The sequence below is a fragment of the Salvia hispanica genome, chromosome 4, assembly GCF_029641045.1.
Source record: "Salvia hispanica isolate PSC_SH4W2 chromosome 4, Shi_PSC_v1, whole genome shotgun sequence".
NCBI classification, from domain to species: Eukaryota; Viridiplantae; Streptophyta; class Magnoliopsida; order Lamiales; family Lamiaceae; genus Salvia; species Salvia hispanica.
The window spans coordinates 31,482,524-31,499,587 of NC_142695.1; the positions used below are offsets into that span (position 1 = coordinate 31,482,524).

The window sequence follows — 17,064 nt, forward strand, 5'->3', positions numbered from 1 at the left end:
TGTGTGGACGCCTAAATGCAGCCCGAGGCAACCGTTGCCCTACTTTTGGAGGATAATACCCCCGACATGCATCACGGGGAGTTCAACGTTCGCACTTCGTACACCCCGACGAAGATGAACAAATTATTCTTGGCATATGTTTAGGTGTCGGGAGATTTCATCACCGACACTAATCAAAACGGGAGGAGCTTTTGGAAGTGCATCGTCACCACCTACAACACCAAACGACCGGAAGGAACTAGAGAACGCAACGTAAGTATGTTCCATAATGCGTTTGGAATGACAAGCGAAGAAATCCAAAAGTTTCAGGGATTTTATCTCGAGGAAATGAGGACGGCCGGTAGCAGCACAAGTGAAGCCGACATCATGACGGGGGGGCATGTTGGCCTAGCAAACGATGACGCACAAACCATTCAAGCATATCACGACGTGGAAGAATATTCGTCATAGACCTAAGTGGTTCGGAGACACTCAATCTACTAGGGTTTGTATACTAAAAGATGCTTTGAGCGTACATGGCCTTATACAGTCAGCTCATGCACGTATAAGAGATAACGCCCACATGCACGTTTTACTAAGAAGGTTAAATTAGTGAATCGTGCTAGGGTTTGTATAATAAAAGATGCTTCAAGCATGCATGCCTTTATACAATCAGCTTGTCCATGTATACAATAAATACCACGTCCACTTATATACCTAATTATGAGAATAAATAATATAATATAAGGGTTTATTTATTGAAATATAAATAAACATGTTACACCCCAACCCTCTTTGACATATATATTGATAATAAGCAGATACTCCCTTTAATTCTCCATTACACAAATATCAAACATATCCTTTAACCAACACATATAATCAGAAATATTATCATAACAGTTTCATTTCCGTATGGATTGAACGTGCCTTCCCCTTTGACAATGAACGGTGGTATATATATATATATATATAGGGGTGCGTTAGGCTCCTTTGCACCCTAAGTGTCCTATTTCCTTCTTAATCTCAGCCCTTGGATCCTTGAATTGGATGGTTGTGATCAATGCATTATTAGTCTATAATATTGCATTATTAGCCGTTGTGCATTATTAGAATGAAAATGTGCATTATTAGTCTATAATGTTGCATTATTAGCCGCTGTGCATTATTAGAATGAAAATGTGCATTATTAAATGACACGTGGCATTAATCTAACCCTCAGATGACAAAATCGTGGGGCTAGGATTAAGAAGGAAAAAAGACAAAAGATATGAAAAGGATTTGAATACATCCCTCTCTCTCTCTCTCTCTATATATATATATATATATAGGGGTATGTTAGGGTCATAACAGCATCTCAGTGTAAAACACAGCACAAATCACAGCCCTTGGATCCTTAGATTGGATGGCTGTGCTAAGCTACATTATTATACTAAAAATGTACATTATTCGCCGAGGTACATTATTAGAATGGAAATGTACATTATTAGACTAAAATGTTACATTATTATCATATGTACATTATTAGGCTAAAAATCTACATTATTAGATGACACGTGGCATTAATCTGACCGTTAGATCACACGATCCAATGGACTGCAAGTGTTTTAAGTTTTACTCATACTTAGCGTTTTGATATGAATACATCCCTCTATATATATATATATTGCGGATTAAGTAGCTTTGTTGAATCAACAACTAGGCTAACTTTATAGGACATTAGGGTGTCTCACTATAGCTAGAATTTTCACATGTAGTCTAACTTCTAATTATATTAAATTGGATAAACTATATTCATTTCCTATAAGATATGCATTTACTTAAATACATAAATAAAATAGTGGCATCCTACAACTACACGTATATATCCAAGAATCTAACTTACACTATATACATACATGTACTACTTTATCTTATATATTCACATGCACATGTGCATATGTATCACTTATAAAAATTAACTTCTTTAATCACTAGTTTACTATCTTACACATACACAATATTATTAATACAAAAACACAAATATAAACATTTATATAATTTCACTTAGGCATGGTGTAAAGTGTTTCGATTTGTAAATGATGTCTGAAATTCTAAATGTATTGACAAAAAGTCTAGTGTACTATTTGTGTTGAGATATTAACCTGAGCTTTTAATTAGTTAGGTGTTCTTTTGATAATTATACTAAACAATAGTGTTCGAGAACTTGAATAGTAAAATTATTTTTATGTGTTTACATGGTGATACATGAGATATTGAATAAAGAATTTTGCGGACAAAATTCTTAAAGGAAGGAAGAATTGTAACATCCCTGACCTAATATGAATATCATTAGATTATGATAATTAACATATATAGAGAAAAGTAATTAAAAAAAAGTTATTTTCTTATATAATAAAGAAGATAGTTATATTCAAATACATAAAGTGAAATGCCAATATAAATATTTATATTTGTGTTTTTGTATTAATAATATTGTGTATGTGTAAAATTTATCTTATATATTCGCATGCACGTGTACATATGTATCACTTATAAAAATTAACTTCTTTAATCACTAGTTTACTATTTTACACATACACAATATTATTAATACAAAAACACAAATATAAATATTTATATTGGCATTTCACTATATGTATTTGAATCACTATATTCTTTATTATATAAGAAAATAACTTTTTTTAATTACTTTCTCTAAATATATTAATTATCATAGTAAAATCATATTTATATTAGGTCAAGGATGTTACAAAACAAGTCCAAGGCTTCTTACTAAGAAGGTTAAAGTAGGGGAAATCTGTTGAATTCTCATGGGTTCTCTAGTAGGGGACTTGACCGGATCAAGTAATAAGAAAAACAAGTTCGCAACATAGATAGACCTCGATACTGATAATTAACACTAGATGTGCCTCCATGGCTCTGTATAGTGTTGCAAGACATGTAAACCAAATACACAAAAGTTATTAAATCTTGAACTAGAAGTGTTTAGTGTTGAATCAACAAAAGTGGTTCATGCTAAGATGAAAATATACATTTCAAAGAGGGGCAAAACAATTAATATAGAGAAAAAAAATTAGAACCATCTCGGAGTTGAGCCCACTGTTCCATTGAAATATGTTCTATTGACATAATATAGAGTTTGATCTAGTGGTACCTACACAAAACAAAAAACACGTAAAGATAAATCGCAACTAATTGCACCAAAAACTTTGTACTACAAATAGTTGTACCAACAATAATTCAGTAAATTCAAATGATTTGTAATCCTCTCGGGGCACGCATGAGGTGCTGGAATTGTCGGACAAGAAACACGCAACGTACCTCGTGCTCCAGCATCCTACATTTATATTAAAATGTATATTTAACTAACTTAGTTTCCAAATATATAAATGTATAATTTGTGTACATATTTGTACTTTATGGTTTGTTTTCTTCGTTTTGGCTGAAGTTTTACCCAACTCTTCAATCGTTTTGAACATTTTGCACAATTATTCTTTTTTTAATCCTTTTGATGCTATCATAGATGAGACCATTGAAGAGATACTCACATTGTTAATATTATCTTGGTTTCTTCTGTTGAACGCATTTCCATTACCTTTTTGTATAGATCATACTTTGTTTCTTTCACCAGGAGAAAGTGGATTGATGAACTGAAGCTTTATTAGCCAACCTTATTAGCATTTGACATAGTCTCCGATACCGCTCAGTACTTTGTAATTTAGAATCTTCTTCAACTTCATTGTCTATATAGTCATGTACTACACCAGTTCTAGCTACTATTGTCCACCTCTTAGAATATGGTAATTCTTTGGAATCAACTTCATGTCTAACACATCAAACACTTTCACAGAATGAAAACATATTAATCTAATCATCTCAAACCTTCGACAACTACACGAATCATCTTTGTGTTGGGATTATAGGTCACCCTTCATCCTCCATCCTCCATCATGATCAATTAGTCCTATAACATATTCAAATAATAACCATGTTTCATCTTTATGCTTTACGTATGCCGCCACAAACAAGACAAACTCATTCTGAAATAGATAAAAAACTAATGGAGTATAAATCTTAGAAAGTTGTTGTAACATAGGAGAGCTCTCTAACCTCAATCTGGGTAACTTTCGGCATGCCTCAAATCACACTTTAGTTCACTATGCCGTTTTTCCTACACAACCCGCGCAAAATTCTTGAAAATTTGAGAAATGTTTAATTTTGGCATCGTACAATTATTTATACTAGAATTAACACTCTCACTATGTTGTGTGATTCTCATATCCAACGTGAAGGCTTTTATATTAGGACTGACAATTTTTGGCATGACACGATAACACGACACGAATCTGCACGAAATTAATGGGTATGTGTTAAAGCTTATTGGGTTCGTGTCCTTATTGTGTCGACACTATAACGACACGAAAATTTCATGTCGTGTTCGTGTTACACGTTAAAAAATAATATTAATATATTATTATTGTTGTATTTATTTTAACATTTAAATTAGGTTTAGTCTAATGGAGCACTTAGTACTAGTATAGTGTCGCGTTCGTGTTACACGTTAAGAAATAATATTAATATAGTGTCGTTATTGTGTCGTGCCATATACGTGTTGTTATCGTGTCTTTTTGACCCGAAGTGGTTCGTGTCGTTAATGGGTTTGTGTCGTGTTCGTGTCTGAGGATAGCGGGTCGTGTTCGTCTTTAGATTTTCTTAACGGGTCATGTTCGTGTTTGTTGTTATCGTGTCGTGTCGTTATCGTGTCGATACGATAACGACACAACACGCACGATTTGCCACCCCTATTTTATATATCATATCCATTTTGCCTTCACGCTATATATGTGCTTCAACTATGTGTTGTCTTGAGGATTAAATTGTGTCAATAAGTGGCTCCAAGCTTCCTCAAATCCATACATACATTTCTTAAAATATGTCAAGAAACACGATCCTTCCTTCATAAGGTTTCCTGAATTTTTTATTCCATTTTGCATTAAATACAAAGTGCATATCTTGTGAAATGTTTCTGGCATTACCTCGTGCAAAGCTTTCGCCATAGCTTGATCCTGGTCGGTGAAGATAGTGAAAGGCCTTTTGTGTTTGTGTGCCTCCAAAAAAGTTTCAAACAACCACTTATATGACGTTGTTTCATCATACAACAGTGACCAAAAATCACATCTCTTCTATGATGATTGAAACCCGAGAATACAATGAGTGGTCTATTATCACGATTTGTACAATATGTGGTATCCAATGACACAACATCACCAAAATATTCATAATCAATCAACATTCTTGCATCTTCCCAAAAAAACATTAGTTATTTGCTCATCCATATCCATTTGGTTTGCATGATAAAATGATAGATTTTTAGACAACTGGTCTTGAAAGTATGTCGTTAGACAACCAACTTCGTCATATACCATGATTCTTTGTCTGTTAAATCGAAGATAATTCGTAGTGTCTAAGATAGTGTGATCAATCTCATCTCTTCCCCGGCTTGTCTAGTCATCAAATGAAAAGATGATTTCTGATTGAGCTAACATCGTCTGCTAAATCAATCTCATGTGCTTGAACTTCTATAATGCGACGTTGAGAAGATAACATATGTACTGTCTCAGGAAGACGGGGGGATGATTATGCTCTTTGTTAAACTCATTTACTATATATATACCATTCACATAGGTTACCCTCAATCTTGCTTTGCAATTTTTTTGAGTCTCAAGTCGAGGATTGAGCATCAAAGAATCCATTTTGTCTTCTTTACGCACATCTTCCTTACATCAAACATATTTGTATAATGTAATCTGACTAGTTTTTTGTTAAAATAATGTTTTCCAACTCAACTTTCCCTCCATTAGACATGCCCAAACTGAACTGAACCGTCGGTTAACCACCGGTTCAGAACCGGAACAGGAACCAGCGAGACGGCTCAGAATCTACCACCAGTTCGCGGTTACCACGGGCCGGTTCAGGTTCAATGAAATGCAAAATCAGAACCTGCGACGTTTCAAATATAATAAAAAAGTTATTTATTATTTATAAAAATTAAATTTTATATTTAAAAATCAATTTTCATAAATAAATAAATGCAAGAATTTCATAATAGCCCATATTTATTTGTGGGACCTATGAATTATGAGAACCATTCTTGGTTGTTTCTCTTTTATAGAGACATTCTTGAATGTTTTATGTTTCACTTTAAATGTGTGACAAAGTATGTTAAGGTATTTTCCTTTATAACTACAAGTTTAGATCTTTCATTCTTTTTCTAATGTGGAATATAAAACTTTCTTATGTCTTCGACTTTTCTTTATTTTTTACATTTTATTATTCACTATTTTTATATTTATTCTTTTCATAATATTTTTTTGAAGACAAATTTCTAGATAATAATAGCATCAACTGGAATAGTTAATTAAATTCGAATGTTGCATGTTGTACATAATTTGTATATTTACAGCACGTGGCCGTGTCCAAATAATTGAATTTGAAAAAAATAACAATTAATATAATTTGTATAATAATGATAAAAACAGACGATTAAAGAAAATACGATTTGTATAGCGATATAATATAATTTATATATATTTATATATTAGTAGTAGACTACTAGTATGTTTTTGTATGATAATTATTGTTTCAACAGTGTAGTATAATTTATATAAATAAAATTATTATTTGAATATATTCTTGATGGATAAGTGTTGGCAATTGAAACTAAAAAATACTCCACATTGGTGTCAATAGAAACATGAAACTAGTATATAAATATCATGGGCCACTCCTCCTATAACCAATTGGTTTTACTATGAAACCCATGGATTCTCTCATGGTATCAGAACGAGTCTCCAATTGTGGGCTAAAATTAACAAACCCCAACAGTATATGTGGGTTGAAACCGAAAAAATGACTGACTCAGCAATATATCTGGGCTTAAAATCCGGGCCAATAGCCCAACCGATCGGAAAAAAAAATTGGACCAATCATCCAAACGATAAAAAAAAATGTCCAACCCCTCCAAGGTTCACCTTGAAGGGTTTGAGGGTGTTGGCTTGAAACTAAAAAATACTAACATATAACTATCCCATATCGGTGTCAAGAGAAACATGAAACTAGTAATAAATCTCGTGGGCCACTCCTTCTATAACCAATTAGTTTTAGGATGGAACTCGTTGATTTCTATTATGAATAAACAATTGTTGAGTAAAATATGATTTGTGTATTGAAAAAAAATACTTTATAACAAGTTATTGATACTATCTTCCCCAAACAGCAGTAACAAACATTTATCTCTCAATTCATGTATGCAACTTTTAATTTCTCAGATTCAATTGAGCGACTTCAGCCCCTTATTACATTAATCTCACTCGATTTAGCCTTCAAAAACACTATTTTTTGAAAAAAAATTCAAAAAATTTACCATTGAGATAAATGAAAAATATTTTTTGGGAAGGGCTTAAGCCCCTCCCTAGCTGTTACTGATTGATAGATTCATACAATTTGTATAATAATTATTCTCTTAATGTTTATTCCATTCGTCTGTCATTAGGAATCTCAATTCGTCTGTCATTAGGAATCTCATTTCTTAGTGGCATGAGTTTTAAAAAATGTTAAGAAATGTGGGTGGAAAAAAGTTAGTGGAATATGAGTCTCACTTTTATATATTAGTTTTAAATGAAATGTGAGTGGAATAAGTTAGCGGAATGTGAGACCCTATTACCATTTACGGTAAAAGTGAATCAGAACTCCTATTTGCGGACGGACAAAAATGGAAAAACGGGACTCCTATTCGCGGATAGATGGGGTATAATAGTATTTATTAGTTAACATATACATAAATTTATACACATAAACGAACCGATAATGATAAAGAAATAATGAATAATACTCAATGAATAATATTTGTTGTTAAATTATAATAATGAAAGTAGGAGATAGAGTACTAATATAGACAAAGAATGATGGAGATTTATCATTAGTTATAAATAATGACTTTTATTTCACATTGAAAGAAAGAGAAACACATCCAAGAATGTGTAGCTATAAAAGAGAACAATCCAATGCATATATTTTTAGAAAAACAATAAACCGCTGGTTTCGAACTGGAATAGGCGAAAACCAACGGTTAGAACCATCGTCGGAATTGGCGGTTTTGGGCCATGAACCGGAACTGTCAAATTCCATGCCGGGCATGTTCAGGTTCATGCTTTTTTTGAACTGTGAACCGCCGGTACTAGTTTAGAACTGACGGTTTTTGAGCAGTGAACATATCCACCCTCCATATTGAAACCAAAACATCCAAGCATCATCTAAACTATCAAATTCCATATCGATTCTAGGCTTGAAATCAGAATTTGAGCACAAATTCATCGTAAGACAATGTTGAAAGCCACTCAAATATAAAGATATAAGATGATATGCAAAGAGAAAATTTTATGCAGATAGAACATCAATAATAATATGTGAGGTTCATTTCTACTACTTTAATTTCAACATAAAATTCTAACTCTTCTAACCTTCTCACTTTTTCTCTAGGAAATAAATGTTGGAAAAGGTATCAACAAGTTCATTCCTTTTAATACTCCCTCCGTCCCATAGAAATATGCTATATACTCCCTCCGTTCCCCATAATTTGTCACTATTTGACCCGGCATGGATTTTAAGAAATTTAATAGAAAGTGGGTTGAAAAGGTTAGTGGGGTGTGAGTCCTACTTTTATATATTAGTTTTATAATAAAATGTGAGTGTGAATGAGTTAGTGGAATATAGGGTCCACTACCAAAAATGGTAAAAGTGAAAGGTGACAAATTTTTAGGGACAGACGAAAATGGAAATAGGTGACAAATTTTCAGGGACGGAGGGAGTATCATTTTTCGTCCGTCCCATGCAAATAGTCTATAGTCATTTATGGCAACCTGTTTCTCCTTCTCTTTTACTACTCCCTCCGTCCCAGAGAAGTTGGCATACTTTGAAAATGGCACGGGATTTTAGGAGGTTTTGTTTTGTATGTTAAATGGAGAGAGAAAATATAATTTTTATATTCATGTGAGAGAGAACTTTTTTCAAAAAGGGAAATGTGACATCTTTTGTGGGACAAACTAAAAAGGAAAGTGTGTCAACTTCTCTGGGACGGAGGGAGTACTATATTATTTATGGGTCCCACTATCTACTATACAATTTCAACTATTTTTTCTCATTCTCTCTTACTTTACCAATTATGCATTTAAAAATGTGTCAATACCAAATGACCTATTTCTACGGGACGAAGAGAGTTTATGGCAAATCAATAACCAACAAAATTGAAATTACATTGATAAAGGAAATCAATACATCGCACAAAGCTTTAGAAATTAAAAAAAAAAAAATGAATCCGAAGAAATACATTCATAAGCAAAAAAATATATACATGAAAGTTATCAGCAAGCAAGCGTGTGAGAAAAAAGTATTTGGGAAGAGATAAAAAGTTTATTTAAATAACCATATTAGCATTTTTTATTTGATAAAGTTTCGAAGATTCACAATTCACAAACAATATCGTATTTCAATCATAGTATCTTTTGTTGTGTTTCAATCGCAACAAAGGATCCTCTCCCAAAGAACTTTGATAAGATAAAAAAATATATATTAAAAAATTTAGGGGTTAATTTTAGAAATGAATTCCGTTAGATGAGGATTTTTTCTTTTTCAGCTTTCTTTTAAAATTGGCACCAAATCCTGTAAGATGAACACAACACAATGAACTTAGTTCTTCCCTCTCAAATTTTATGTGAAAAATATAATGCTTACACCCATGGTTAATAGGTAGAAATATAACAACCCAAATGAGTTATTATTTCCCACCCGCATTTTACTGTAGTCTCTTCTCGCGCGCAAGAATATAAGAGCACGTCACTCAAAACTAACCAATGATAAGGCGCGTAGAATTTACGCATCTCTATCCGCGTGGCACCTAAACCTTCTAAAAGAAGAAGTTTATAATGCCAAACTGTTATTCCTCCAGCCAAATCGAAATACAATATTTTCAGCGCAATGTACAACACCCAACTGTAGTATCCTATGCATCAATGTTTGTACCTCTGCACAAAATTACACAAAAAACATTTTTACTTTTCATAGAGACAGAAATCGAAAGAGAGCGAAGAGAGAGAAAGGGAGTATCGAAGAAGAGAGCGATCAGAGAGGAAAACAAAGAAAAGGGGTCTTCTCAATTTTCTGATTCCGAATCATTCTGCAATAAATTTGAAGAGAGTGAATTGGGGAATGCGAAACAAGAAATTGAAGCAATGTTGGGAGGAGCTTCATGGGTTTCAGAGTAAGTAGTTTAACAGAAAAAAGATTGAAGTGAATTAAGGCTGGAAGTGATTGATATTTTGTGTTGAATCTGAATTTGGGGAGCTTCAATAAGGTCAGCCCATTTGTTTTCTTGCTGGTCTGAACTCAATTTTTTGTGGAAGTTTGAATTTTTATGCTTAGTTGATTAAATTTCTTTGGTTTCAAGATTGAATTTTGAGCGTAAAATCTGAGCTTAAAGTTCAGAATTCAAGCTTGAATCTTTCATTGAGGGAGTGGCATTTTGGTTATTGTTGAATTTGTTTAATACAGGTAGAATTTGTTGGTGGTTTAGTTAGAGTTACATGGAGGTATCTGGATTCTGGAGTCTGGTTCAATAAAGGGTTTGTTTGCAGTGAATTTTGTGGTTGGTGTTGAAGAATTTGAGAATTATCTTGAATTTGGGGTTTTGGAGGGAGACTCATTTTTAATTGGAAGTTTGGGATCTCAGTCAACCCTCAAATTGCAGTAGTGTGTAAAGTTGAAGTCTTGGAGATGATCCACTGCTTTGACAGTTTTAGGGTTGTTTTCAGAGTGATTGGATGTTTCGAATTCGGGTTTTTGGAGATGTAGCAGCAGAAAACCCTAACTCATTGAAGGGGCTGTAGGGTTGTGTGCAAGTGTGTGCTTTTCAGTTATATGGGGTTTTAGTGTATAGAGAGTGAGACTACGGAGATGCAACCGCCACATCACCATTCGCGGATCAATCTTGCTGAATTGAAAGCTCAGTTAGTGAAGAAACTTGGGCCGGAGGGGTCAAAGCAATATTTCTATTTCCTTCATAGGTTCTTGAGTTTGAAACTGAGTAAGGTTGAGTTCAATAAGCTTTGTGTTAGAATTATTAGCCGGGAGAATATTCCACTTCACAATCAGTTCATCCGTTCGATACTGAGAAATGCTTGTAGTGCAAAGACGCCACCGCCAGCCAATCAGAAGGGTGGTGGTGTTTCGAGAGATGGAGCACAACTTGGCGGCAAGGATGCATCTGCTGATGGTTTCCTGCCAAACGGGTCCCACGCCAATGTAGCTCAAGCTTCTGGTTCTCCCGGTTTATTGAATGGAGGTGGTGATATGCTGCTGCTACCTCTCTCGCCTCGGAAGGCCAGGACTGGTATTCGTGACCGGAAGACTGGTGATCGTCGTAGTGCACTTGGACCTAATGGGAAGGCTAGTTTGGTGTTGGAGAACGGGGATTCGAATCCACCTGACATAGGGAGGCCACTGCATTCAGGGAGCGAAAATGAGATCTTTGCTCCAAATGTTGCCAAAATGTCCATTGTTAGGAGATCTTCGGATGTTTCAGCTCCTTCATGTAGCAAAGACCAAACCGAGTTGGTTGTCAGAGACGATGGGAAAGAGGCTTCTACCAGAAGTCCACTTCGAGCTCCCCTTGGGGTTCCGTTTTGTCCGGTTAATGTTGGTAGGGCGCACAGAGCTCTGCCTCTGTCGAGTAGCAGTAGATGTATTGGGTCGTATAAAAACAGTGCTTTGTTGGATAGTCTAACATTAAGGGAACGAATGGGGAAGATTGCTCTGATACAGGGTCTCGAAGAGGTGTCCGTTGATTCTGCCAACATACTGAACCATGGTTTAGACGCATACATGAAAGGATTGATCCGGTCATGCATCGAGCTTGTAGGTTCAAGATCGGGGCATGAGTCAACGAAGAAAAAAACTAACAAACATATGAAGCATATCAACGGTTTAAAACCGGGACATCAAGAAAAAAGAAGTGAATGCCCTATTTCGGTACAGGACTTCAGGGTTGCGATGGAGCTGAATCCTAGAAAACTCGGGGAAGACTGGCCGTTGTTGCTGGAGAAAATATGTACAAATGCATTTGATGAATAGCAGAGAGGTCACATTTGTTGGTTGATTTATAGTTGAGTGAATTGATGGCCTTTGAAGCCACCATCAGCAACCACTGTGATAAGCTGAATGCAAGAATCTGGGGCTGTTGTATAATTAAGTTCAATTTTTTTGTTGTAATTTACAGTGGGATAACAGTTTTGCAGGAATAATTTGTGTAGTTCAGTGGAAACAGAGGTGGGGTTGCTTGCATGATGCAATAGTCATGTGTTTGTACCATCAAATATTGGTTGGGATCTTAATATTAACAATACAGTTTAACCACTTGCTTCCATTCTCTGCTGTAATGAAGTGTTTTTGGCATTGCATTTTAGGGTAATATTCATTTGACAGTTTACTTAATTTGGGGTAGGATTGTAAATGCTTACCTTGATTGATAATGGTACTTTATCATAGATCCAGTTTCCCTGTGTATTTGAGACTTTGAGTTGCCAACAATAACAGAGATACTGCTATTTTTATTGTTACTTCCTTGTTGGGGATCATTTTATTATTTGGAGGTAAGTTTGAGATTTACCAACCATGGAATATTCCTTCTTGTGAATTGTTGTTAGTGATTATGTACTAGAACTGTCTTTATCATTTGCTAAACTTGATTGATATCATTTGAGGTAGTACAATTGATAAATAGTATGGGTGGGTTCGATATCAGGTTTGGGTCGTTATCAAGTCAACCCGATATCGAACCAATGCAATAAGGCCTATTCCGAATTCAAACACGAAATCAAACCAATCCGATAAGGGCTAATCCAAACTCAATATGATATCATTGGCTACTTATTAGACCAAACCGATAAGAACACAATAAGGCTTGATCCAAATTCAATTCATTAACTTCGTGGGTGTTAAAGTTTTCGTGTCATATCACAAGATTTCAACTTACTGCAAACAATACAATTCAAGTTGACACAACACGATAACGACCCGAACCCGATACTACATCGTCGAGAGTTGATGATATTACACGATAATATCTAATAAGTATTACACAAATAAAACATTATATATAACATGATTAAAATTTTATCACAATTTAAATCTAAATAAAAATATACTTCCTTTGTTCCACTAAAAATGAAATATTTTTCATTTTGGATTGTCCCATTAAAATAAAATGTTTTTAAAAATGGAAACATCATTTCTACTTTTTCTTCTCTCTTACTTTATTTTCTTTTCCTGGAAAAAATCGTCGCATATTCCTCTGATTCCTTATAAAAGATATTCAATCTGTTCGAATAGAAATTAAAGAGGGTCACTAGCAGACTTTTTCGAAAAAACTTTATTTATTAACTCACAAAACAATACTCCCTCCGTCCCGCTTTAGCAGTCCCATTGACTTTTCTGCCATCTTTTTATAAAAATGATAAAAAATAGTTAAAGTCGAGAAATGGTAAAGTAAAAGAGACAATAAGGTAGATAAGACTCTTCTCTATATTATTCTCTCTCTTACTTTACCATTTCTCCACTTTAACTATTTTTTATCATTTTTACAAAAAAAGGGCAAAAAAGTCAATGAGACTGTTAAAGCGGGACGGAGGGAGTACTATATAAAATCACATGTCGAAAAACAAATGTGTCATATTTAATGGGACGAGGGAGTATGTTATAAAATAATTAAACTATTAATATTATATTTTAATATTTTCCGAACCCAACTTAAAATCAACATGTTCTCATTGAATCGATCTAATAAGAACCCAAAACCATTATCTTTACACACAGTTTCATGTGTGCTCATTTTCATATCGTTTCGTGAATTGTCAACCCTAATTTAAGGTAATTGCGCCTCTCTACTGGATTTTGCCATTGCCCATGTTTGCAGGTGAGAAAGAGAGATAGTAACATTAGCAAATTTTGAGTTTCATTTTTTTAATTCACCCCACTAATTTTGATAAATTAATATGGCTATTGATTTTCCACATGGTATTTGAAGTCCAGTCCAACTAGTACTATCTTTTACTATGAGAGAATTTTTTCACCGAAAATTCCTTGTAGGATTGCCATATTTACAAATGACTCTCACTGCAATAATGAAGTCATTACAATCCAAAAGTGAATGTGAAGTAAATGCACATTTTTCTGTAGAAGGGATGAGGATGATACCATCATTATTTGTAAGAGCAGCTGCCTGCTTTGCTTTCTATTATTAACTCTGATTCATCGACAACGACGGCGCGGCTTTCCAAGAGAAGTTCCTCCTCTTGCGCTTGCTGTGGTCTGACATCACCTCCGTCTCCGTCTTCTTCAGCATCTCCCACATGATCTGCACATCCTCATACCCGCAAGTCTGAATGTCGTCGTGAAGTTTCAACAGCCCCGCACCTACACAAGAAATGGCATCATCAGTTTGTTGGGTTACAAACCTATACCATAACAAAGGGAAGTTGGAAGCAGTTCATAAGTGTTGGTCAACCCCAATTAGTTTGAGGTCATTACCCAAAAACAAATTAATACAGGCTTGACCCAAAGCGGACAAAATCAATCTAATGTGCAATCGACGGTCCAAACAAATGGTATCATAGCCCAGGTGGGCTAGGCTGGAACGACCCGTGATGATCCTAACAAATGGTATCAGAGCCAAGGTGGGCTAGGCTGGAACGACCCATGTTCGTGTTGACTGCGTTCCTGATGCGAGTTTGTTGGTTACAATACCACATCGGAGAATAGAGTGAAGAGGTTTGTTGGGTTGCAAACCCATACCACATCGGAGAAGAGGTTTGTTGGGTTGCAAACTAGGAAAAGAGAAAAGATGCCCAAAGGCATCTATCTCATCCACAAAGAATCTGATGCTTTGGGTGTTTCCATAACCTGCCTACTAAAACACCAAACCCTGATTCAAATCAGTCAAATTCTAGATCAACGAGTTAATAAACAACATAAATCCGACAAAACCACAAGAAAATAACAGAAAACAAAAGCCAAGAAGAGAGAGAAAAGGAAAGACAAAATTGGTTTAGTTCTTGTCATCTCATCTAATGTTTTCTTTAGTGGAACTAACTAGTGGATGCACTAATCTGCCGCAAGTGGATCCAAATCAAGAAGCTATCCTTTTTCATACTACATTCTAATGACCCATTTGACCAAATAGCTATAAACAATATCATCCTCCTTCGATCTAATTCTCCTTCCCATATTAATGTTTGTTGACAAACAACACCTCTACTTAGTGCTTGTTCCATCAGCTTCCTCTTAAACGAAATGTCGCATCGGAATCTATACACCCAATTAGCAAGAGTCGGTTAGGGTCGGAAACGCCAAAGTCTAGATTCGGAAACAGAGTTTTGGCTAAGGCATCCAATGGTAATTAAAGAAACAAGTAAAAAGACAGAGCAGAGCTCCTTTATTAGTGAATGCAGCAAGGAATCTTCCTATGGTATAGTAAGTGAAGCAAAGATAAGGCTCACATCATTTTGAGAAAGTCTCAGTCTCGTAGATGCTACGCTACACCCCCATGGATTCCATTTTGGTATTTTGCACGCGAGATTACTCAAATCAAAAGACTACTATATCCTTGAACAACAACGAGGATAAAATTCCATAGAGAAGGAAAAGGGGAATATCACCCAAATTTGCCAAGTAAAATATAAATCATGTGTAATTTCTTCATATAAAAATATCAATCGGTCATTTCCATAGAAATAGGCCATATTTCATTTCACGCATAAAGAAATCGCCCTCAACCATAAATGACATATTTCTACCGTATGTAGGGAGTAGTATATTGCAAAAAGCAGTATACCTAAAAAACAATGAAACCCTCCCCTCCTTACACAACGGAAATTCGAATAATACAATCAGAAGTAGAAAATCGCTCCTACCAGAAAAGGGAAAAATATCAAAATGGCTCCTACAATCACTGTGAATAATGAAATTGCAGCTCCAGAGTAGCTTTATAATTAACTAATAATAGTAATTTTGTTGCAAAAACATATTTAAAATTATGGAGTAATACAGAGAGATAGAAGAGAGGGGGGATTTAGACCATGTTTTGGGGATTTGAGGCGGGCGGAGACGGCAAACCAAGCACGCCGTACAGGAAAGATGATTTTTTGCCACCAGTCCATGACCTTAATTTTGAGTGGAGAGAAGGCTCTTAATCCGGCCACAACTATTCGCTTTTCAAGCCACAGGAGTATATTAACAATAACATGCACACAGCCGCAAGAGAGAAAAAGAGGGTGATTGCGTTTGGTTGGGTTTGAGTTAAAAGACTTATTTTAATATACGACTCATCTCACCGACACGTGATCGTTTTTCCCTAATTTTTATTTATGCCATAATCATGCCCTGACACGTGTATCTTATTTCCCATCCCCTTTTCACAATTCGCGAGCCCATTTCCGGTTTTATTTATTCATTTATTAATACTTTAACGCCCTCAATCCCAATTGAATTAGTAAAAAAGTTTTGGACACCGATATTAATAAATTGTATTGAATAAATTAAATAAAAGTAGAATAAAATAGAAAAATAAATAAAAGAGATAAATAGAGAATAAAGTAGATAATGGAATAAAGTAGGAGTAATTGAATGTTATTTTTATCAAAGGAAATGATTCAATTTTATTGGGATGTCTCAAAAAGGAATATGACTCAACTTAGTTGAGACGGAGAGAATATTATTTATGTAAGTATATTGAAAAAAAAACAAAGGTCTCATGATTCGATATTCCCATTAAATATTTTATATTTGATCGGTATAAACTTTAAGAAATTATTTGACTTTGTTAATTAAATAGTACTCCCTCCGTCTCATCGAAGATGACTCACTTTCCTTTTTAGTTTATCTCAACTAAGATGACCTGTTACTTAAAATGGAAACACATTTATCTCTATTTTATTCTCTCTCTTTTACTTTATTCTCTCCTCTCAACATACAAAA

At 34.7% G+C, this 17,064-nt stretch overlaps 1 protein-coding gene, 1 long non-coding RNA gene and 1 pseudogene across 4 annotated transcripts; 1 reads left to right on the forward strand and 2 right to left on the reverse strand.

Annotated features, from left to right (window-relative positions):
- Positions 1-3,758: 3,758 nt before the first annotated feature.
- On the reverse strand, positions 3,759-5,589 carry LOC148928448 (protein FAR1-RELATED SEQUENCE 5-like; annotated as a pseudogene).
- A 4,500-nt stretch (positions 5,590-10,089) lies between these two features.
- LOC125195741 (uncharacterized) lies at positions 10,090-12,447 on the forward strand. 2 transcript variants are annotated; one of them, XM_048093931.2, is made up of 2 exons: positions 10,090-10,390; positions 10,588-12,447. In XM_048093931.2, the coding sequence occupies exon 2, from the start codon at positions 10,990-10,992 to the stop codon at positions 12,163-12,165; it is 1,176 nt and encodes a 391-aa protein (XP_047949888.1). In that variant the 5' UTR covers positions 10,090-10,390; positions 10,588-10,989; the 3' UTR covers positions 12,166-12,447. The 2 variants fall into 2 exon arrangements, with proteins under 2 accessions (XP_047949888.1, XP_047949889.1); XM_048093932.2 differs by having other exon boundaries at positions 10,090-10,297.
- Positions 12,448-14,366: 1,919 nt separating this feature from the next.
- LOC148928449 (uncharacterized) lies at positions 14,367-16,387 on the reverse strand. 2 transcript variants are annotated; one of them, XR_016128914.1, is made up of 3 exons: positions 16,166-16,387; positions 14,620-14,995; positions 14,367-14,505 (listed from the first exon to the last, which is right to left on the reverse strand). It is a non-coding gene; the product is annotated as an uncharacterized LOC148928449 (long non-coding RNA). The 2 variants fall into 2 exon arrangements; XR_016128913.1 differs by having other exon boundaries at positions 14,620-14,998.
- Positions 16,388-17,064: the final 677 nt, after the last annotated feature.

Excerpts from the sequence above, each read along its gene's own strand:
- LOC125195741 (XM_048093931.2), top strand. The coding sequence starts at position 10,990 with ATGCAACCGCCACATCACCATTCGCGGATCAATCTTGCTGAATTGAAA.